Raw genomic sequence first — 23,764 nt, 5'->3', positions numbered from 1 at the left:
CTTGGTGATTTAAATGGTAATTATACTGCTATACTCCCCATGGAGCAAGTGTTGTAGACTACTCTGTTGTGTTTGAGATTGCCCTTGAATACATCCTGTACTTTAAGAGTTGCAGAATTTGTACCTACATTATAGATAAAGATCTCAGATTTCGTTATCCTCTTATATATACGAGCACGCGAGTTAATATAGATCAGAATTTTAATCAGATTGACATTACCTGATTGTCATTGTAAAATTGAATGGGAAATGTCAGCGGCTCAATTTAGTACTAAGTTACGATATGATTGTATTGATCATGATTTGCACACTATGCTTTCTCGATAAATTTGGTCAGAGAACTCAGCTACAGTATTTCCGTGAGGCTCTTAACTCTCCGTCTGTACTTGCAATTTTTTTTAGATTTCATACTTAAAGGGCATTTTACATCCAAAAAGACATAAATGAAGCCTCAGTCAAACTTACTAAGACGTTCATAGAGGCTGTTGAGCGATCTTTAAAAAAACACCTAAATTTAGGAAAAAGAAAAGAAACACAATTTTATTTTTACTCGATTTGACTTGCACACATGCAATGAGAAAGAATCTTATGTTTTAATGAATTATACTTTGTAATTACTGATACTGAAATTATCAATACCATCTCAAAATTAAAATGGAACAAATCACCTGGGTTGGACAATATAACAGAAAACCTGATTAAATTCAGCCAAAGCGTTTTAATTTTTTGCTTCAAAAAAATATTCAACTCTTGTTTGATAAATGACACATATATCCTGAAAAATGGGCACAATAATATATTTCACTCTTACATAAGGCTAATGCTATTCTTGATCCAAACAATTATCGTGGTTTAACTATAACTAGTTCAATAGGGAAATTGTTTAATTCTATTTTGAACTCCCATCTTGACAAATTTCTAACCGAACACAAAATAATTGATGGCTGCCAAATTGGCTTCACAAAGAAAGCTAGGACCTCTGACAACATATTTGTAATCAAGGCAATTATTGATAAATATTGTAATAATCCCTGATGGTAGACTATATATGCCTGCTTTGTTGACTTCGAAAAGGCCTTTGATACTGTTATTCACACTGGAATCAATCTGAAACTACAAGATATTTGGGTGGGATCTTCAATGAATCATTTTACAACATCAATAAAAACATGTATATGAAGTAAGCAAATCGTGTGTAAAAGTAATTGAAAACTTAACTAACAACTTTTCAACACACCTGGGGGTAAAACAAGAAGACAACCTTAGTCCAAACCTCTTCAATATCTTTATTTATAATTTGACAAACTATTTAAAAAAAACTCTTGAGGACCCAGTTTCAATAAATAATCAAGATTTACACTGTCTTATGTATGCTGACGATATTGTTTCATTATCGACATCTCACAACAGCTTGCAAAAAAAAATCATGGATATATTGCAATGGCTTGAGCTTAAGTGTGAATACAAATAATACAAAGGTTCTTATATACAACAAGTCAGGTAGATTGAATACCAAATATTTATGTTAAATGGTGTAAACTAGAGTGTGTTGATACCTATATAAATATTTGGGTATACATTTTTGTGCATTTGGCTCCTTTGCAGTAGCACAGGATGGATTGTATAAAAATGCACTAAAAGCCTATTAATTTTTTATGTTATCTAAAGATTTTTTATCCTTGTATCCTTCAGTCAAAACAAGCATGCATGTATTCGATCATACCATCAAACCCATCCATGTATACAGTTGTGAGATATGGGGTGCCTTTAACCCAATGTCTGCTTAATTTAGAAATGGGATTGTTTCATTTGACCATAATTTTTATTTACTCTAAACACCTGCTTGAAAAAAAACTTCATACTTAAATCTGTAAATTTATTCTTGGACCTCCAAAAAGAAGTACTAACTTTGCTGTGTTAACTAGGTTGGGAAAACTGCCCATATATTTATTTTAAACATGATTAAAGCAATGATTCAATACTATTACAGATTAGAAAATAATACGTATATGTCTCCAATTACACGAAACACTTCATACTGTACTAATATTCTGTATTATATATATATATTTTTTTGCTCATATTTTAACTATATTATTAATCGAATATTTTTAAGGATTTGTGATTCGTTAAAACTTGTACATGTGTATTTACTCAGTTTGCACGCCAATACTGTTGTGTTATAAGCTTTTTGTACTAGGTCAAAAACAGCAGATTGCACAGGGCATACAGCATGTTACTAAAAATACATTCTAGAAATCCCCAATTTTACATTGTTCATGCAATAGTCGTTGATTAATAAGTTGTAGCCTTTGGTTGTGGTCAATACTATCAGATTATTACATGGCATTTTTCATATCAGATGTATTATCAGCCCAAGGTTCAATATCAGCCCAAGAGCCGAATATTATGTAAAATGCAAAAAAAACAAAACAAAACTGGAGAACCACTTAATAGGATCAATAATACATCTGATATGAAAAATGTCTTTGTCACATGCTTCAACAATGGAGAAAAATAACAGTTTAATATATTGATCCTATTAAGTGGTTCTCCAGTAGAAGTTCAAAAAGTGAAAAGTTTACGGGGGTCGGACGCCAAATGTAATACATTCGATATGCAATCTTTCTATCATATGCCTCAACAGAGGAGAAAAACAGCAGTATAATATATATTTATATTGACGATGAAAAAATCAACAAAACATAATGAACACTGTTTGCAAATGTCATCATTTGTAAAGTAACTTTCTAAATTATGCTGGAAACTTTGAAAAATCATTGCATTTATTGTATAACAGGATAAATATTAATTATTCAAGGAATTAGGAGTGTAAAACTCCTCTTGTAGGGTTATTTTATCTTCCTTATTTCCTAGACCAGTAGATTTTAAATTTTCCGACAGCTTAGTAAAAGATTTTAATTCTCAACTTTTTGAATTTTCAACAGGATGGGTAAAGGTTAGCTCTATGGCCGCTTGTAGATCTTTTTATGACAGATTTCATAGGCCTATTTTCCCGTTATTTCACAAAACTGACCTATTACATTTGAATCATGCTGGAATTCAAAAATTTGTCATTTTATAGCCAATACTTTGGCTCATTTGAGTTGAGGGGACACTCTTCGAAGAAGAAAGGCTGCGCTTAATTCTGATCTCTTTTTATTCAGGGGGAGAGTTTTTGTAGCAGATTTCTCTCCGTTTAATCAGAGACATATAATACAAGAGATTCGCAACTCGGCGAAATCCCGTTATTATATATATGTCTCTGGTTTAATTTTAATACATTTGTAAGAGTGCACTCTTGGTTCAATTTTTTGACACCTTCTTTTTTTTTGGGCTGACCTTCGGTGTGGCTGGTTAATTTTTATGTATTAACAATTTTTGAATTTCTATCTTGGTTATTCTTAAATTTGCTTATAGATTATTATTGAACTATTGGGTTGTGTGAATCCATTTCATTAGCATAATAAATGTTTTTTATTGTATTAGTTGTTTTCATGTTTTTGAAAGGAATTTGGAAATTTTTATTTTAATAAAAATGATTAATTACTGAGAAAGAAATTTCCATTCTTGCTATTACTGGTATAAAAGTCCCAGTTTAGGAGGGGGTCTGTCATCGGTTTACCATATGTTATTGAAAAGCATGATAAATGCAGGGTATCAATTTAATTTAACGACATCTTGGTGTAAATGAAAATATAAGTTTTTTTTCATATTAGGGACTTATCATTTTTTATCTGGGAGGGGAGGCTGGTCATAATGCAGGGGGGATCAAGTTTTTTCTGTATGTGGACAAGGGGGGTTCAAATTTTTTTATAAATTCAAAGTGGGGGGATCAATATTTTTTGCACTTGGAAATAAGTAGTTCACATACTTCAAGAGACAAAATGTCAAGAAGAACATTACAAGAGTCAAATCGAAATATATTTAACACCATTCATATACCGGTACAATTAAGTAAGACATCACAAGACTTTGGTGATGTAGGAAGCTACCATTTTGTGTCATTTTGTCCTATAAAAAATGCATAAGTGCTTCATAATCCGAATAATTCAGTTGTTATATTTCACTCACGTCGATCACTAAATCAACAAGCATTATTATGTATCCTTTTGTTTTCATTACAAGAGCCCTCTGGATCCATTTATACCTCTCACTCCCTCAAAATTTGTACTTTTTAGGCTAATAAATAAAAAAAATTTAGGTTACCATCACACATTTATGAATGAAATGTGACAATAAATGAGTAACTGAAATATAAAAGTTTAGCGACTCAATGGAGGTTTCAGTAAGGCCATACGTAAAACTTAAGTTTAAGCAGCGTTCAATAGAGGGACATTTAAATAATGTGTTGTTACTGTTTCAAAAGGTTTACTTTTTAATAGATATAAGAAGATGTGGTATGCATACACAAAAATCAGGGACAGCTCAGCGGGGGTAACGTTATCAGTGAATAACAAGGGAGCACTTCTGGACTGATAAAATTTAACATTGCTGTATATGGAAAAAACATGACAGTTGCTTTAAAATGATTTGTCAATATTTTATTTGTACAATCATAAACTATTGCCATGGCAGGTGAAAAAGTTATTAGATTTATCTTTATTTTGATGTAAAAAAAATTATTTTATGTTATTTAAAAGTGGTGTCCCTAATGATTTGAAAATTTCCCATGAAAAGATACGTTTTTCCTACATAACTTAACCAAATTCAATGATGACGAGTGGTAGTAAAAAATTCCTATAAATTCATTATTGCAGTGACATTATTTCGCCATGTCCCATGTTATTTTTGTATAATTCTTCTTTCTGAAGGTGCAAAAAAAAATATTTTAAGTTTGCATTTGATGGTGTCCCTGGAAGTTTGAATACGGTGATTATTTCGTTATCAAACGTCAGTTCATGTATACGTATATTGTAAAGAACTGAAACCGATATCTATACGTACCATATTGGGAAAGACGGAAAATGTTTAATATAAGATAGCGTCGAAACTTAAAAAAAAAAAATAATGATATTAATCATTTTTCTATTATTGTTTAAAATAAATTCATGATGACGAAAATGTTAAATTGAATTTTAGTCCCGATTAAAAATTGTTGAAATTTTAAACATTATCCGGAGAATTTAGATATATAGATAGAACTTAAACACATTTTGTATGATTAGAAAATTGCTGATGAATTACAAAGAGCTTATTTGCAGTACACACCTAATGACAAAGGAAACAATGTGAATTTGAAATGATGTACTAAAAGTTGAATGATGAATTAATTAACTTGAAATGAATGGCATTTGTGTATTGCTATTTAAGTTTTGTAGGGTTCGGGAAAAGTTACATTAATGATTTAATTGTTTTTCTTTCTCGTAAACACTTATTATGTATAATACATAATTTTTTTATTGGAAGGAAAAGGCTATGTACAAGTATCGTTTATTGTGTTCTTATCTAACCATATTAAGGTGTGAATTTAAACAATAACCACCCGCTGTTTTATCATCTGCCAGCTATTCAATTAATGAAAGATGTAGACCGACATTCATGCTGATTTTGAATATCATTTGACAGTACTAAAAGTTTAATGTACACTTAACGTATAACTCCGTCAACTTCTGTACTCAGGGATGTTTATACATGAACATATATAGACCCGTCTAGCATGTCTAGTGTGCACGAGAGATTTAACTAAAATTTTGAATGTTGAAATATTGGAATGATTCGTTCATTGTTGAAGACCCTACATCAACTGTCAAGATGTAGAACAGGAATAAAAGCACTATTCATTGATAATTTTCTATGTTTTCTATGTATTGTGTGCGATTTTGTCCCATGTACATTTACTCCATATCCTTTTATTTTCTATCCAATATGTTAATTGTGCATCTAGAACATTCAAATGTCCGATGATATAAAAAAAAACTTATTCAACAGTTAAATTATAATAATAAATTCAAAAACAGTTGGGCACTCTCTTTGACATATCATTTGATATGTGCAACAGTTTTTCTGATATTTCAAAAATAATATTACTTTGCTTTTCAATATCAGTGTAATCATTTCTATCAGACCATACTTTTTCTATGAATGAAGGTAGATGTGGGGTATAAGTAAATGCATAAGTCATGAACTTCTGGTGAATGAGATAGCAACCCAACCATGCATGCACATAAATAACTTAGACATCTAGAGAGCAAAATATAGCCTTCTCCAAAAGACAGGCTCTTACAGGGCAACTTAAATACTCAACAATAGACATGCCTTTATAAAAATATCAGGATCTAAATCGCCCAGAGTCTATACGTTCAATGTGAATTTAAAAAAAAAAACTATGTGGCGTTTGCTTACATCCTCGTTTTTCAGTCTCTGGTGCATTGTTTTCTAATATTGACAATAATACCCCATCTTCTTATTTTTCTTAAGGTCTGTTATAAACACAAACATTCTCCAAATAACGAAAACAAATAAGATATGACATACGACAACTACTTACGAGGTCCCCAAATTTTGACAGGTACTAGTACATGTATATTGAAATGAGTTCGAGTTAAACTAACTTTTGTAGGTCTCAACCCTCCCCCTTTTGAATCTCAGTATAGATTAACAGAACGTGCATAAAAGAAAATACAAAACAGACAAGTTCTAGAAAAGAACTTAACTCTGGTTTGTTTAAGTTTATGCCACACATCTTATTTGTGGTACGTAAATTTGCTATCCTATGCCTTTTTTTCACAGTTAATCGTCTAAGTTCCAATTCGCCTCCTGTTGGTGTCTATATAAAAATGATCGTCCCACATGAGTGCATATTAAATATTTTTGAAAATCTATTTTGCCTTTCTGCTTACCGGGCTATGTGATTACAAAATTATTTTGGATAGACATGTTTTGTTTATGTCTAAAATTCAAAGAACCCTCATACAATGGCTGTATAAAAAGTTGTATATAGCAGACCTATAATGTTTTTTCATGAACTTATTTAGCGATTTTGCAGGTTAATATATATGAAAACATTTGTTATCTTCATCAATATGAATTGCTTTTTAAACTTGCCTGAGGAAGACGGAAAACGATCCCGGATACACATGTGAAGATGAAGCTCTATACTTTATTGAAAAATTTAGATCCATACCCGCGCGGCATATGTTTTCGAAATTTATGACTGAGTTTCATATGAAATTGTATTGTGTCTGGTTTTTGCATATTACTCCCATCTTTTCTTTTCAATATGGGTTTATGTTAAGAATAAACATCATTATCTAACGGTTATACAGATACAGCGAAAATTGACACGAAGTAGGCAAATATTTCGAAAAATAGGAACTATACCAACCTGTATGTATTTCACACTAGTAAAAAAGAAGAAAAAACGTGAGATTGCCTTTTAATTTACCTCTTTAAAATTATTGTAGCCTTAAAATTGTCAAAACTTATCAAATCGACTTTCTAAAATTCACAGGTTTAGTCTTTTTTACCCAAATCTTCTGAAAAGCGTCTCAAAATCGAAAAATGGATTTTTTAAGATTAGAAAAAAAAAAACACCGCTATTTTAACTAGTTGCGATTTTAGTGGTTTTTTTTTTAACTATGTTAGAGCATAAATCAGGCCATTGTTTTTCTCTTTTAAATGATTTCTCATTTTTTCATACCGGGGCATTTTATAACATGTATAACTGGGTTTACTCATTGTTGAATGACGTACAGTGTCCTATAGTAACTGTTGATAACATCCTCGTATTTTGTTCTTTCAATTGACGGAAAGTTTTCATCATACCACATCTTTTTATTTATAAGCCAATATATCCATTTGTTGAATTAAGATGATACATTTCAAATGTAGGACATAAAAGCCCCGGACACGAAGATGGTACCAGAAAAAAGTCAGGTTAGAGATAGTTTGTCTCTGATTTACAATGTGAAAAACTTATTTCATAGTAATAGTTTGTGTTTTCTTGAACATTAATAATTATAAGTATAAACAACTTTGTAAACAAAATTAATTCACGGTAAAAGAATTCATAATGATCTAGTGATTATTTAGAAAATAGGCTGCGAAAATTTGTTATTACTTGACTGGCTTTATGGTACCAAGAAATATATCCTTTGCATGAATAAAATTTGATAAGTCTTCATTTATCAATTCTAACGAACAATATCCCAAGCTGTATAATGAATTTATGTGATAAAAAGAAAGTACTTCAATAATTTAAGTTTCTCTAATATATTCAAACGATAGTAAACAGTTTTACTATTTAATTGTGAATTTTTGTCCTATCAATTATGTGACGGTCAGGCGTGGGACTTTGTGCCATTTACTTGCAACTCAGGACTGAAAAATTACCTTTACTTATGACCTCATAATTACCATTGTAAAGTCAATCGTTTACGGTTTCAGAGGCGTATAAAACAGATAGTAAATACCTTTTATCAGATTTTTTTTTACATAATCAAGAAGGACAAAGAAGATTCTTTTGAAAGAAAGATTTGTAATTATGCCAAATGAAAATTAAACTATGAACTTTTTTGACATAGTTAGTCGTGAATTCTTTCTACTACAGCCCAAGTAATTGCATATTTAAATATAATTTTTCTTTCTCTTTAAAACCAAGTGTCTAACTGATAGCAAGGATTTAAAACTATACAAATCCTTGCTGATAGTTAACATGTTAAAGGATTCCCACTGATTACAATCAATTAACACATATATGATCATCAATAGACCATCGCGACACATATCGAGAGTTGTCTTATCTTGCGAACTGGACACCAGATGAGTCAAGGAGATTAGAAACCCAGTTCAAAAGAATTATTTCTTAATTTGAGTTATCTCCCTCAAAAGTGTCCACAATTCTTGTACATGAGTGCCACGCAGTGTATATTTTTTACAGAGTTACTCAGAATCAAGTTTTCTTTATAAGCCCAATATAGGAAATTAGAAAAAAATATCAGAAAAAGCTACTCAAAGCACTGGCTTGCTCTACCTACTAATATTCATGGAAGAGGCCTTATGGAAGAGTCCCTTTTCAAGGCAATTTTCCCTCAAATAAGTTTTGGGACTCAATCCACTCAGAGAATATTTCATTTTCAATATTTCCTTGAAATAACATGATAAGTGATTCGCATGTTAAAATTTTGGCATGTTTAATAGAGGGGGGATCACATTTTTTAAATATTTTACAGGGGGGATCAAATAAAAATAGTGAAATATTATGGAGGGGGGATCAAGAAATTTTGTATGTATGATTTCAAAATGACCAGCCCCCCCTCCCAGGTAAAAAATGATAAGTCCCTTAGCAAGGATTTGTATAGTGATATTAGTGTTTAAATAATTTAATAATTCCCGGGCTTTTTTACTAACAAATGAAAATTGCCACTTCGTATCATGTGGTTTGAAATTTTTCGTCCTGTCACGTGATAAACAGGAAGCCATGTAAAATGGAGAAGCAGGCCGAAAAGGCCTCTGCTCACATTTCCTGTCTGTTTCCAGAAATTTTGACAATAATATTTAGTTATTTAGAGGTGAAAGACAAAGGAAGAGCTGCCCAGGTGTGTGTGTCGTGGAGAGACGCTGCATATAATCGTATGGTCTGGAGAGGGGTTATATCAAAGCTCCATCTCAGACGTGCAAACCCGTCTTTGTTCCCGAGTTTGGTAAAACGTGGTATCAAAAGAGTACAAATTTTAAGTTTACGACGTAGCCTTCGAGATGTCGTTACTGGGATCTCTAATTTAGAGTGTTTAGATTTGAGTGGCTGTTATAATGTGACTGATATAGGTCTTGGTGGTGCTTTTTCCAATGATCTCCCTTGTATTACTGCATTGAATCTCAGTCTCTGTAAGCAAGTGACAGATAACAGTCTAGGAAGAATTGCACAAAGTCTAAAAAATCTTGAGATCTTAGAATTAGGTGGATGTTGTAGCATTTCTAATACAGGACTTCTGCTTATCGCATGGGGATTGCGAAAGTTGAAACAACTCAATCTACGGAGTTGTAGACATATTTCAGATGTTGGCATTGGGCATTTAGCAGGACAGAGTCCACATGCGGCAACAGGAACGTTAGAATTAGAACATTTGGGTTTACAAGACTGTCAAAAACTTACAGATCAGGCTTTAAAACATGTCAGTGGCGGAATAATGCAGTTAAAAACAATAAATTTAAGTTTTTGTGGAAGTGTAACCGACACAGGTTTAAAATTCATATCTAAAATGCCAAATTTACAAGAAGTGAATCTTAGAAGTTGTGATAATATTAGTGACACGGGCATTGGTTATTTAGCTAATGGCACAGCAAAAATTTCAACTCTAGATGTTAGTTTTTGTGACAAGATTGGGGATCAGTCTCTTCAGTATATTGCTCAAGGGTTATTTTGTTTAAGATGCTTATGCCTTAATGCGTGTAATATTAGTGATGATGGGATTTATAGACTTGTTCAAACGTTACATGAATTAACCACCTTGAACATTGGCCAGTGTATCCGCATTACAGACAAATCTCTTGGACTTGTTGCTGATAACTTGAAGAATCTGAGTTCAATTGACTTGTACGGTTGTACAAAAATAACAACTGTTGGTTTAGAGAAGATAATGCAACTGAAAAGACTGACAACTTTAAATCTTGGATTGTGGCATAAACGATAATAAACATGTATAATGTCCTACTGTCAGTTTCTAATGTGCTATATATATTTTTTTATACAAAATCATTTGTTTTAACAAAAGGATAAAAGTACATTGTGTGTATACACATCAATGAAACCGTAACCAAATTCATTTGTACCTGAATGACACATATACCAAAAAGACATATTTGAACATTTATTTGTCTCTCTTGATTATTTTTTGCACGAAACTTTAAAGTAATGCCTAATGTACATATGTACATGTATACACTAGCCTGGGATCCTGACTCACTACTCGTCACTACTCGGCAGTAGAGCTAGGCAGAATACAACAAAATGGTTTCGTCAGTTGGATGTTAGAATGATGCATTGTGGGATAGCATCATTTCTTGACACATGGCGGGAAATATTTATATTGTCACAAATTCATTGAAAATTATTTTTCATTTCATATGAAATGCAAGTTTAGAAAAATTTAGCATATATAATTCAAACGTTATTGATTAACATCGTGAATCAACTGTTTATTAACGATCTGATTGATATATTCCTTGTTTATAGAACATGCACATGCGCAGTAATTCAGTCCTGTTCAGCGCTCATAGTTGGTCACATGGATTGTATTACGCCTGGCCCTATCTACGAAGTATTAGATTGGGTCAGAATGCCAGGCTAATGTATACACTTGATAGATGAGCTTTTTTAAAATAAAATTTTGGAAAATCCTTATATATGTTAAATCACTAAAAGTTCACATTTAAGTTACAAATGTTGCATCAAGAAAAAAAAAACCATTAACAGTATATTATACATGATGTATATGTGTAGCTAATGTTTGCCTGACCTGTGCTGCAACAGAATAAACATTGTTAATATACATGAGGGTAGGAATGCCCTTTATTGTCAAGCGTCAAAGATCTGTTTTTGGCTACCGTTATCGTCCAATGAGCCTCAATTATTTATCGTCATTCGTCAAATCTCATTTTTGTAGCTACTGTTAGCGTCAAATGGAGTATAATGTTTATTGTTGATGTTATTTTAAGAAGTATTTTACCATCATTCATCATGTGGGGTACCCCATTCCTACCCTCATACATGTATACAGTGTATGTCAAAATTTATTTTTTGAACTGATACAATTTACAGAATGAAAGAAATAAGGCAAACCTAATTATGTGTAACTTTTAGCCATATTTAGCACTTCCTTTTGTTAAAGATATATGGTGAATGTCAGATTGTGACAAAATGTGTTCTTGCTATTTGATGAAGTAAAACCATGACATTAGTATTATGAATTAGTTACAAATGTACATTACAACAATTGTAACATCAATTACAAGTACATATGTAATTTATTTTTCTTGCCATACTTTCAAAAAGTGCTATTTTTTCTAGTGAATATTTTTGTTACAGTACAGTAATGACACTATAATCTGCACAAAATGGAAATGTCATGGATGTAGTAAGCTCCTAAAATTGCCAAAATTCAAAAAAAATTAAACTATCCATAACTAATTTCGAAAATGTCTAAAAGTATATTAGAGCTTTTTGGTAATGAGAATTATTATTTGTTTTTTCAAGCAGTGTGAAATATGTTAAATTTAACAAATATAAAATGTTCTCATAATGTCTTAAATTTTAGCCTTTTTTGTTTGTGACACAGGCATGACAGATGTAATTTACACTACACATGAGTATTTTCATGTCAATATTCTTTGGATAAACATGTATCTTCATTATCACATGATTTTGCAAATTTTGGTTCTGTTACCTTAAATAAGTGAAAAATCATATAAATTTAAGAAATTTTAGGTACTTGAAAGGACAGATGATCTTTGTATTTCAATTTGAATAATATTCCAACCATTAATCTAAGATTACTAGCTATATATATAGTACTGCTACAAGTTTATCTTAATCAAATAACTATAAATATAATACCTTATACATTACTTTATCGGCAGTTTGTACATTTTATCTTTGATCTTACAGCCTAATATTTTTAAGATCATGGACAGGACTTGATACTCGAAAATATTAGGCAATGACGTCATGTATAAGTGCAGCGACGTCGCATACTCAAGTCCATCAGCTTCAATTTATCAATGAAATGCACGCGACGTCATTCATACAACCGAAAAACTATTCCAAAGTTTTGTATGCGTAAAAGTAGTTTTACTGACTATTTCATTCTACTTCATATTCTGAACCAAAAAAACCTACAGTTATGACAAATTGCCGATAAAAAGAATAATGGCATTTTATTTTTTGATACTGACTTCATCAGCTCGAATATCAGCTCGCCCTAACGGGCTCGCTTGATATTCTTGCTGATAAAGTCAGTATCAAAAACAAAAATGCCTTTATTCTGTATGTATTGATACATTACCTGGGCCATAGTCAGGTTTGAGGTTAGCTGAACTAGACATGCATATGTAGAACCAGAATTGGTGCTTAATGCCGGAGCCTTGCTGGACTGAAACAAAAATATTTACAATTTGTAGTACCGGTACATTTTTTTATTGTGTTAGTAGATCTATTTCATTGTAGTTTAAATGGTTTGTTAAGTTTATATTTTGTGTTTATGATTTAGATTTTATTTCGTGGTTTGAATTATATATAAAATTTACTGAACTTTTCTATACCTATATTTTTTATGAATCAATTGCCGAAAACATATTTATAAAAAAATCTATTATACAAGTACAATGTATGTACATGTAGCATTAATGAAGAACAAAGTCATGTTATTTATAATATTATCTTGTTATATAGTAAATACATTACATATATATATATATACATGATATATAAACAACAATGTACAATCTCATTATATTCAAATGTATGCTGGATCTATCCAAACTAAAAAAATAACTATAGTATTTGAAGTCATGGAAGTGTTGCACAGTCAATTTAGGATTTGGCCATTGTTCAATTTGTTGATGTGGCAATTCTTCAAATACATACATGTAACTGTTCCATGTAAACACATTTAATGCATATATATATATATAGTTGGTGACCTTCTGCTGTTGTCTGTTCTATGGTCGGGTTGTTGTCTCTTTGACACATTCCCCATTTCCATTCTCAATTTTATATATATATATATATTAATTACACCTTATGTAAGAATCCTGGGTTTTGATTGGTTGATAGCCAGTGTATTTTTCACCAATTTACTGTTATCAAATGAATATCCTTCATTTTTTAACGCCGCCGGGGTATATGCAAAAAGGATATGCCTTTTTTACCCTCTCTGCCATGGTATTTGCCAAAAAATACTTATCCGACTGGACGCTTGTAACGTCACGATCATCAATGCGTTTTTGAACGTTAACATTCGGTGTAATTAAACAGATATAGCATGTTCTTGAGGGGTATTTGCGAAAAATACCAGTCTTGAGAATGAATTTCCCTCGCCTTACGGCTCGCGAAATTTAACATTCTCTCGACTGGTATTTTTCGCAAATACCCCTCCTTTACATGATATATCTGTTCAATATATATATATATATATGCGATACTCTTCAAATATTTAAAATAAAATATTTGAAAAATGTCTTGATAATGTCCACAGTGTTGGTAAATGTTTGGGCAATTTTGTTGCCAATGACGCTGTAGGCTTCATCCAATCAAAATAGGGTTATATGACTTATTACCATGTTTATATTAGAATTGTTGATTTAACACCTTCAAATTGTATTTATTGTGAAATACATGTACAACGTTTTGTTTGGGATGTTATTGAGGTACTGACAAAATATAATACAAAAATAGAAATGCATGTAAAACATTTTGTAAAAAGAAAATAATTTAAAAAAAGCAAAATTTTGGTATACCATGTAGTAAATGTAGTATCATGCTATTTGTAGCAATTTACAGAAATGTACACTTATGCTTCATGGAGCTATGTTTTCCAGCTTCAGGTTGTTTAAAACTGATGATATTGTGTGTAAGAAGTGGAAAATGCACTTTTATCATGTTTATATGAAAAGAAAGTAAACAAGACAACACAATCATGATACATTTTTGTACTTTTTAGATAAAATACAAGAAGATACATGCATTTCTAATTAAACATGTTAAACAGGTTAAGAAAATAAAACTGTGATGATACTTGGTTTCTTGCTCAAAAACAAAATGGATACATTTACAGTCATGACAGTATACATGTACTCTAATTTAAACTAAATAATATCCTTTTTAAATCAAATTATAGTTTTTAGTTAAATCTAAAGCTCATCTATTTAAAAAATACCTGACTAGACACACCAGTTGCGACATAATAAAATTGATATGTCTTCAATCATGTGTCAGCTATATGAAAAGTTCAAGAAACTCCCTCTTGATCATGATCAGATAAATTAGGTTATACCTGTGTCTAAATTGCCAATTTTAGTATTAAAATCAATTATCTGTCATTTGCTCTCTGTGACTGCCAATGCAAATACTACCATACTACCTAAACAATACAATAATGTTTCTATAGAATTTTATTTTAAAAGTAAAAAGGTTGGGTATTTTCCTGATGTCTTGTTCATTGACAACATTTTAGTTAAAAAAAAAACAAGGGGAACAACTAACTATGCTTCTGTTTTAAATATAGAGTTAGAATGTAAGATCTAACATGAATTTATTTTTTACGACATACAATGTGAAAATAGGTCCTCTTATATATCATGTATTAATATCAAAACATATAACGATTGCCTAAAGTGGATATTAATTGCTTATTACTACATTTTTGTACAATGTACATGTATACATGCATGTCGCTCTTACAATAAAAAGTGATAAATAAAACATTTATCAAGTTCCCTACAACTATGTTTAATCTTAATAATATTCTTTAATATTTGTTAACAAAATACAATATACCATATATATATATTGTACATGTGAATATTTAGTTACAAGTGTACATTGTAGTTAAGGGGCATTAATTTTCATTCAGAAATAACACAGATAGCATTGTTTATATACATTTCTCTAATTTTTATACGACCGCAAAAATTGAAAATTTTTTGGTCGTATATTGGTATGACGTTGGCGTCGTCGTCTGGCGTCGTCCGGCGTCGTCCGAAGACACATTGGTTTTCGCACTCTAACTTTAGTTTAAGTGAATGGATCTCCATGAAATTTTACCATAAGGTTCAATACCACGAAAGGAAGGTGGGGATTGATTTTGGGGGTTATGGTACCAACAGTTAAGGAATTAGGGGCCAAAAAGGGGCCAAAAATAAGCATTTTTGTAACTTCCAGACAATAACTTGTGTGTAAGTGTATGGATCTCTCTGACATTGTACCACAAGGTTCCATATCACAAAGGGAAGGCTGTAATTGATTTTGGGGGTAATTGCCTCAAAATTTTAGGAATTAGGGGCCAAAAAAGGGGCAAAAAACAAGCATTTTTCTAGTTTCATGACAATAACTTGTGTGTAAGTGTTTGGATATTTCTGAAATTGTACTACAAGGTTCCATATCACAAAGGGAAAGCTGGAATTGAGTTTGGGGGTAATTGCCCGAAACGTTTAGGAATTGGGGGCCAAAAAGGGGCCAAAAATAAGCATTTTTCTAGTTTCCAGACAATAACTTGTGTTCAAGTGTATGGATCTCTCTGAAATTGTACTGCAAGGTACCATACCACAAAGGGAAGGCTGGGATTGAGTTTGGGGGTGATGAATCATAAGGGGGTTCAAAAAATTTGGGGGGGGGGGGATTTTATTTTTTCTTTTTTTTTCTTTTTTTCCTTTTTTTTTTCTTTTAAAATTTTCCATTTTAAGTTGGTTATTTCTGATTAATATTTAAAAGCAAATAATAATGATATGGTAGGAGATTCACACCAAACAGGATGTGTTAATTATTATATAATAAGTATTGTGCAATAGCAAGAAATTTTCAATTGCACAGTATTGCACAATTGCAAGAAATCTTCAATTGCACAGTATTGCGCAACAGCAAGAAATCTTCAATTGCACAGTATTGCGCAATAGCAAGAAATATCCAATAGCACAATATTGCGCAATAGCAAGAAATTGTCAATTGTACAGTATTGCACAATAGCAAGAAATATTCAATTGCACAGTATTGTGCAAAAGAAGATACTTCGTATAAATTGCTTATTTCTTGATCAATTTCAATGGGGTTTTATTTTTGAATTCTTGGGGTTCTTTAATATGCTGAATCTAACCGTGTATTAAGTTTTTGGATTTTGGGCCCCGTTTTTAAATTGGTCCACATTGAGGTCCAAAGGGTCCAAAATTTAACTTTGTTTGATTTCATCAAAAATTGAATTATTGGGGTTCTTTGATATGCCGAATCTAACCGCGTATTTAGATTCTTAATTTTTGGTTCCGTTTTCAAATTGGTCTACATTAAGGTCAAAAGGGTCCAAAATTAAACTTTGTTTGATTTTAACAAAAATTGAATTTTTAGGGTACTTTGATATGCTGAATCTAAACATGTATTTAGATTTTTGATTATGGGCCCAGTTTTCAAGTTGGTCCAAATCGGGGTCCAAAATTAAACTTTGTTTGATTTCAACAAAAATTGAATATATGGGGTTCTTTGATATGCTGAATCTAACCATGTATTTAGATTTTTGATTTTTGGGCCCCGTTATCAACTTTGTCCACATTGAGGTCAAAAGGGTCCAAAATTAAACTTTGTTTGATTTCATCAAAAATTGAATTCTTGGGGTTCTTTGATATGCTGAAGCTAACCATGTATTTAGATTTTTTATTTGTGGACCCGCTATCAAATTGGTTCATATTGAGGTCAAAAGGGTCCAAAATTAAACTTTGTTTGATTTCATCAAAAATGAATTATTGGGGTTCTTTGATATGCCAAATCTAACCGTGTATTTAGATTTTTAATTTTGAGTCCCGTTTTTAAATTGGTCTACATTAAGGTCCAAAGGGTCCAAAATTAAACTTAGTTTGATTTTAACAAAAATTGAATTTTTGGGGTTCTTTGATATGCTGAATCTAAACATGTGTTTAGATTTTTGATTATGGGCCCAGTTTTCAAGTTGGTCCAAGTTGGGGTCCAAAATTAAACTTTGTTTGATTTCAACAAAAATTGAATATATGGGGTTCTTTGATATGCTGAATCTAAACATGTATTTAGATTTTAGATTTTTGGCCCAGTTTTCAAGTTGGTCCAAATTGGGGTCCAAAATTAAACTTTGTTTGATTTCAACAAAAATTGAATATATGGGGTTCTTTGATATGCTGAATCTTACCATGTATTTAGATTTTTTATTTGTGGGCCCGCTATCAAATTGGTTCATATTGAGGTCAAAAGGGACCAAAATTAAACTTTGTTTGATTTCATCAAAAATTGAATTATTGGGGTTCTTTGATATGCCAAATCTAACCGTTTATTTAGATTTTTAATTTTGGGTCCCGTTTTTTAAATTGGTCTACATTAAGGTCCAAAGGGTCCAAAATTAAACTTAGTTTGATTTTAACAAAAATTGAATTCTTGGGGTACTTTGATATGCTGAATCTAAACATGTGTTTAGATTTTTGATTATGGGACCAGTTTTCAAGTTTGTCCAAGTTGGGGTCCAAAATTAAACTTTGTTTGATTTCAACAAAAATTGAATATATGGGGTTCTTTGATATGCTGAATCTAACCATGTATTTAGATTTTTTATTTGTGGGCCCGCTATCAAATTGGTTCATATTGAGGTCAAAAGGGACCAAAATTAAACTTTGTTTGATTTCATCAAAAATTGAATTATTGGGGTTCTTTGATATGCCGAATCTAACCGCGTATTTAGATTCTTAATTTTTGGTTCCGTTTTCAAATTGGTCTACATTAAGGTCAAAAGGGTCCAAAATTAAACTTTGTTTGATTTTAACAAAAATTGAATTTTTAGGGTACTTTGATATGCTGAATCTAAAAATGTATTTAGATTTTTGATTATGGGCCCAGTTTTCAAGTTGGTCCAAATCGGGGTCCAAAATTAAACTTTGTTTGATTTCAACAAAAATTGAATATATGGGGTTCTTTGATATGCTGAATCTAACCATGTATTTAGATTTTTGATTTTTGGGCCCCGTTATCAACTTTGTCCACATTGAGGTCAAAAGGGTCCAAAATTAAACTTTGTTTGATTTCATCAAAAATTGAATTCTTGGGGTTCTTTGATATGCTGAAGCTAACCATGTATTTAGATTTTTTATTTGTGGACCCGCTATCAAATTGGTTCATATTGAGGTCAAAAGGGTCCAAAATTAAACTTTGTTTGATTTCATCAAAAATGAATTATTGGGGTTCTTTGATATGCCAAATCTAACCGTGTATTTAGATTTTTAATTTTGAGTCCCGTTTTTAAATTGGTCTACATTAAGGTCCAAAGGGTCCAAAATTAAACTTAGTTTGATTTTAACAAAAATTGAATTTTTGGGGTTCTTTGATATGCTGAATCTAAACATGTGTTTAGATTTTTGATTATGGGCCCAGTTTTCAAGTTGGTCCAAGTTGGGGTCCAAAATTAAACTTTGTTTGATTTCAACAAAAATTGAATATATGGGGTTCTTTGATATGCTGAATCTAAACATGTATTTAGATTTTAGATTTTTGGCCCAGTTTTCAAGTTGGTCCAAATTGGGGTCCAAAATTAAACTTTGTTTGATTTCAACAAAAATTGAATATATGGGGTTCTTTGATATGCTGAATCTTACCATGTATTTAGATTTTTTATTTGTGGGCCCGCTATCAAATTGGTTCATATTGAGGTCAAAAGGGACCAAAATTAAACTTTGTTTGATTTCATCAAAAATTGAATTATTGGGGTTCTTTGATATGCCAAATCTAACCGTTTATTTAGATTTTTAATTTTGGGTCCCGTTTTTTAAATTGGTCTACATTAAGGTCCAAAGGGTCCAAAATTAAACTTAGTTTGATTTTAACAAAAATTGAATTTTTGGGGTTCTTTGATATGCTGAATCTAAACATGTGTTTAGATTTTTGATTATGGGACCAGTTTTCAAGTTGGTCCAAGTTGGGGTCCAAAATTAAACTTTGTTTGATTTCAACAAAAATTGAATATATGGGGTTCTTTGATATGCTGAATCTAAACATGTATTTAGATTTTAGATTTTTGGCCCAGTTTTCAAGTTGGTCCAAATTGGGGTCCAAAATTAAACTTTGTTTGATTTCAACAAAAATTGAATATATGGGGTTCTTTGATATGCTGAATCTTACCATGTATTTAGATTTTTTATTTTGTGGGCCTGCTATCAAATTGGTTCATATTGAGGTCAAAAGGGTCCAAAATTAATCTTTGTTTGATTTCATCAAAAATTGAATTATTGGGGTTCTTTGATATGCCAAATCTAACCGTGTTTTTAGATTTTTAATTTTGGGTCCCGTTTTTTAAATTGGTCTACATTAAGGTCCAAAGGGTCCAAAATTAAACTTAGTTTGATTTTAACAAAAATTGAATTCTTGGGGTACTTTGATATGCTGAATCTAAACATGTGTTTAGATTTTTGATTATGGGACCAGTTTTCAAGTTTGTCCAAGTTGGGGTCCAAAATTAAACTTTGTTTGATTTCAACAAAAATTGAATATATGGGGTTCTTTGATATGCTGAATCTAACCATGTATTTTGATTTTGGACATTGGACCATAATAGGTAAATTAAAAAAATTGAAGTTCTTAGACCACATTCTTTCTGTGTCAGAAACCTATGCTGTGTCAAATATTTAATCACAATCCAAATTCAGAGCTGTATCAAGCTTGAATGTTGTGTCCATACTTGCCCCAACTGTTCAGGGTTCGACCTCTGCGGTCGTATCAAGCTGCGCCCAGCGAAGCATTTTATTGACAATTGAACACTTTCTGGACCCATTGTATAAAAAAATTTAACCAAAGTGTGGTTGCTGATGATCTCAGAAGTTCAATAGATGAGTTTAAGAGTCATAACCTTTATCAGCTAACTGGATGAATCAAAATGTGCTTACAGGTGTTAATGAAATTGACAACTTTGTGGAATGGCGAAGGCACTGCTGGAAGGGGATTTTCATTTATCAAAAATGAAAATTTATTCTATAATCATTCAGTCAGGGGTACTACTTGTACAAGTAATCTTTATTTACTTGAAGAAGTAAATAAAATATACTTATATAAGTTAATTATAATGTTTGAATAATCTCCGCTTAATTTTCTCAAAAATTTACTTGTATAAGTAATTTTTTTTAACAATCCCACAAAAATTCTCAAGTTTTGAGATGTAAAAACATGCCTTTAACAATTTTTCTCAAGTTAGCTCATAATTTTTTATTAGAGTTCAATGTTTCATCTCATTAATTCAACAAAGAAACTGATTGTGCAAAGATCTTAAGTATTTGCACAAGGTCTTCAAAAATTACCCCTTGGGGGCTTGTAAATGATAAGTGTTCTGAAGATAACAGACAAATGAGATTTTCATTGTCCATGAAATTACACTTAAATGATTAGTAAAGACATCTGTAAAGGACAGACAATTAAAAAATTCTATTAGAGCAAAGAAGTCCTAAGAATTCAAGAAAAGAAGATAGGATGACTTTTTTACTTGTATAAGTAAAAAATCTGAATGTCTAAGGGACATAACTAAGCCAAAAAATTATTTACCTATACAAGTAAATAAAATACACTTGTATAAGAATCCTACAAATTTACTTGTACAAGTATATTAATATTTACTTCTTCAAGTAAATAAAAATTACTTGTACAAGTAGTACCCCTGACTGTCATTAGAGAAACAGGATTCTAACATAAATGTTTTGTTTTAGTTACTCATGGATTCTCGGATTTATCCAATCTCGATAGTTAAATTATCAATTTTAAAGTCCTCGCCAAGGCTCGGACTATAAAATTTTGATAATTCAACTATCTCGATTGGATAAATCGATAATCCACTGGTACCAATGTAAGAATCTATATGTATACATGTGCAAATTAACAGTACAGGTTATTTTTTTATCTGGATGTTTTTGTGTTTTAAACACCCAGTGGCAGATAACATATGACTATCAGGATGTGAAATGATAACCAAAAAAAAGAAGGGCATTGGGCTTTGGCATTTGAAATAGAAATTGAAATAGATATTAATTTCACTTCTAAGGGCATATACAGCTACAAACAGGGCACATGGAATGGCATTTCTAACTTGAAGAGCATTAACATGATTAAGGCCTTTAAAACTTTTAACTGAATATATAAATGTTTTTGGGTGAAAATAAACAACAATAACATTGAATAGGTCATTTCCTTACTCAGTGGTACAGCAGCTGTTCAGCAGCTGTTCATTACAATATTTTAATCATATTCTGTAACACTAATTATGATTAGTAAAATTCAATTGTGTTGAAATTAAATAGCTTTTCATGGATATAAAAGGGACAGATATTTAATTTTGAAAAATTGCAATGCAAAGCAAGCCTTTCTTATTAAAAAAAAATGGATTCTTTTCACTGTCAATAACTGTTTGTTTGATTTTTTTTTGTGCGTTTTACATCATGTACATAGGACCACTGGTTTTGAATTTGCTCTTTATACTGCACTAAGAAATAAACAAATATGTTAAATTTATGCAGTTTTACTTATCCTTATCACACATTTTTTGTCACATGGGTTTTATTTCTTCACATAACTATTACATGAACAAATTTAAGCAGTATTATGACATGTATAGTGTATGTAATTGTTTTTATATCATATGATTGCTTGAGATTGATATAGTGATCTGATATACTTTAATTGGTACAAATGGAAATAATCTTTTCTTCAGTACCAGTATTTGAAAAAGTTATATGTGTATTCACTTATATAGTATATGTAACTTACTGGCATATTACATGAATAAAGTAAATATATGGTGACAGAATAGATGATCATGTTTCTATATCATATTGTTGTTGATTGATTAGATTCACTAATAACAATGAATAAGAGAATGTCTTTAATGGGAGAGTGAAGAGAAGTGGAATTAGAGAGAGGAGATATTGAGTATGAGGACATGAAAGGATAGAGAGAAAGGCAAACTGCCTATTCTGAACTATTTAAAGAAAGAAAAACTGATGTAAACATGAGGGTCTGGTTGGGGTTTACAGATTAGAGAACAATAAACCAATACTGCAGAAAAATGGGCTAAAAAATAAAGAATAGAGAAAAATAGACCAAAAAAAAAAAAGAATATTCTAGAATAACAGGCAAAATTTATAAATAATAGAGAAAAATGGTCAAAAATTAGGAATACAGAAATGAAGAACCCCCATCCAGACCCTCATACATGTACATTTGTAATACAGACATTGAATATGACATGTTGTTCATACATTTGTAATACAGACATTGAAAAGGACATGTTGTTCATACATTTGTAATACAGACATTGAATAGGACATGTTCATACAGTTGTAATTTTTGTTTTCAGTCATTTTTTTTTCTAGTTAAAAAGCATTATGTCTGATTTCAGTTTTCAAATAAATTTATTGATAAATAGAAGGTACATATAATGTACAACATATAATAATTTTAAGATATCATGTCATAGTTTAATAAAAATTATTGGTGCAAATTATATTTACACAGCACTATATGGCCATGGTTGACAGACATGATCTGCATTTGTGTTGATATTACAGGTATCCATTGTGCATGTTTTTAATACCTTTGTTTATGTAGTGAGTAGGGATTTTGTACTGTTAAAAATTTTACTTGTACAGTAAAAGCAATTTGCAGATCAAGTTTGTCAAAAAAGTGTTTTATTTTGAGGATATTATTTATACAAAATAAACAAAATATCCAAAGATTCATAAATAGACTTTTATTGCCTAGTAAAGTAAAGACATGTTTTTGATTATTGGTTTTGCTTTGATCCATAACTAATATAATATTCTCAAGTTGACTTGAATTTGTTCAGGAGATTCTAAGACAAGGCGATTTAAAGTTTGACATAAATTTGTACAGATAATTGTCTTTTTTGAAGACAATAAGGGAACCATCTAGATTTATTCCTGCTTTTTGTGTTGTTGGATTGCTTTATCTTTGTCTTATTTTGCACATAGATATAAGAAGATGTGGTATGAGTGCCAATGAGACAACTATCCATCCAAGTCACAAACATGTATCTTTTTATTCATTACAATT

General features: G+C 31.0%; 1 protein-coding gene and 1 long non-coding RNA gene across 2 annotated transcripts; both read left to right on the top strand.

Moving 5' to 3' along the window:
• The first annotated feature begins 9,418 nt into the window (after positions 1-9,418).
• Positions 9,419-14,322, top strand: LOC127724039 (F-box/LRR-repeat protein 14-like). The gene has a single exon (XM_052230808.1). The coding sequence runs from the start codon at positions 9,429-9,431 to the stop codon at positions 10,632-10,634; it is 1,206 nt and encodes a 401-aa protein (XP_052086768.1). The 5' UTR covers positions 9,419-9,428; the 3' UTR covers positions 10,635-14,322.
• Positions 14,323-16,348: 2,026 nt separating this feature from the next.
• On the top strand, positions 16,349-23,434 carry LOC127724161 (uncharacterized). Its single transcript, XR_007992374.1, has 2 exons — positions 16,349-18,709; positions 18,845-23,434. It is a non-coding gene; the product is annotated as an uncharacterized LOC127724161 (long non-coding RNA).
• Positions 23,435-23,764: the final 330 nt, after the last annotated feature.

This window comes from Mytilus californianus, unplaced genomic scaffold (genome assembly GCF_021869535.1).
Source record: "Mytilus californianus isolate M0D057914Y unplaced genomic scaffold, xbMytCali1.0.p SCAF_1, whole genome shotgun sequence".
Classification (NCBI taxonomy): domain Eukaryota; kingdom Metazoa; phylum Mollusca; class Bivalvia; order Mytilida; family Mytilidae; genus Mytilus; species Mytilus californianus.
This window is presented reverse-complemented; position numbering and strand designations above follow the sequence as displayed.

Excerpts from the sequence above, each read along its gene's own strand:
- LOC127724039 (XM_052230808.1), top strand. The coding sequence starts at position 9,429 with ATGGAGAAGCAGGCCGAAAAGGCCTCTGCTCACATTTCCTGTCTGTTT.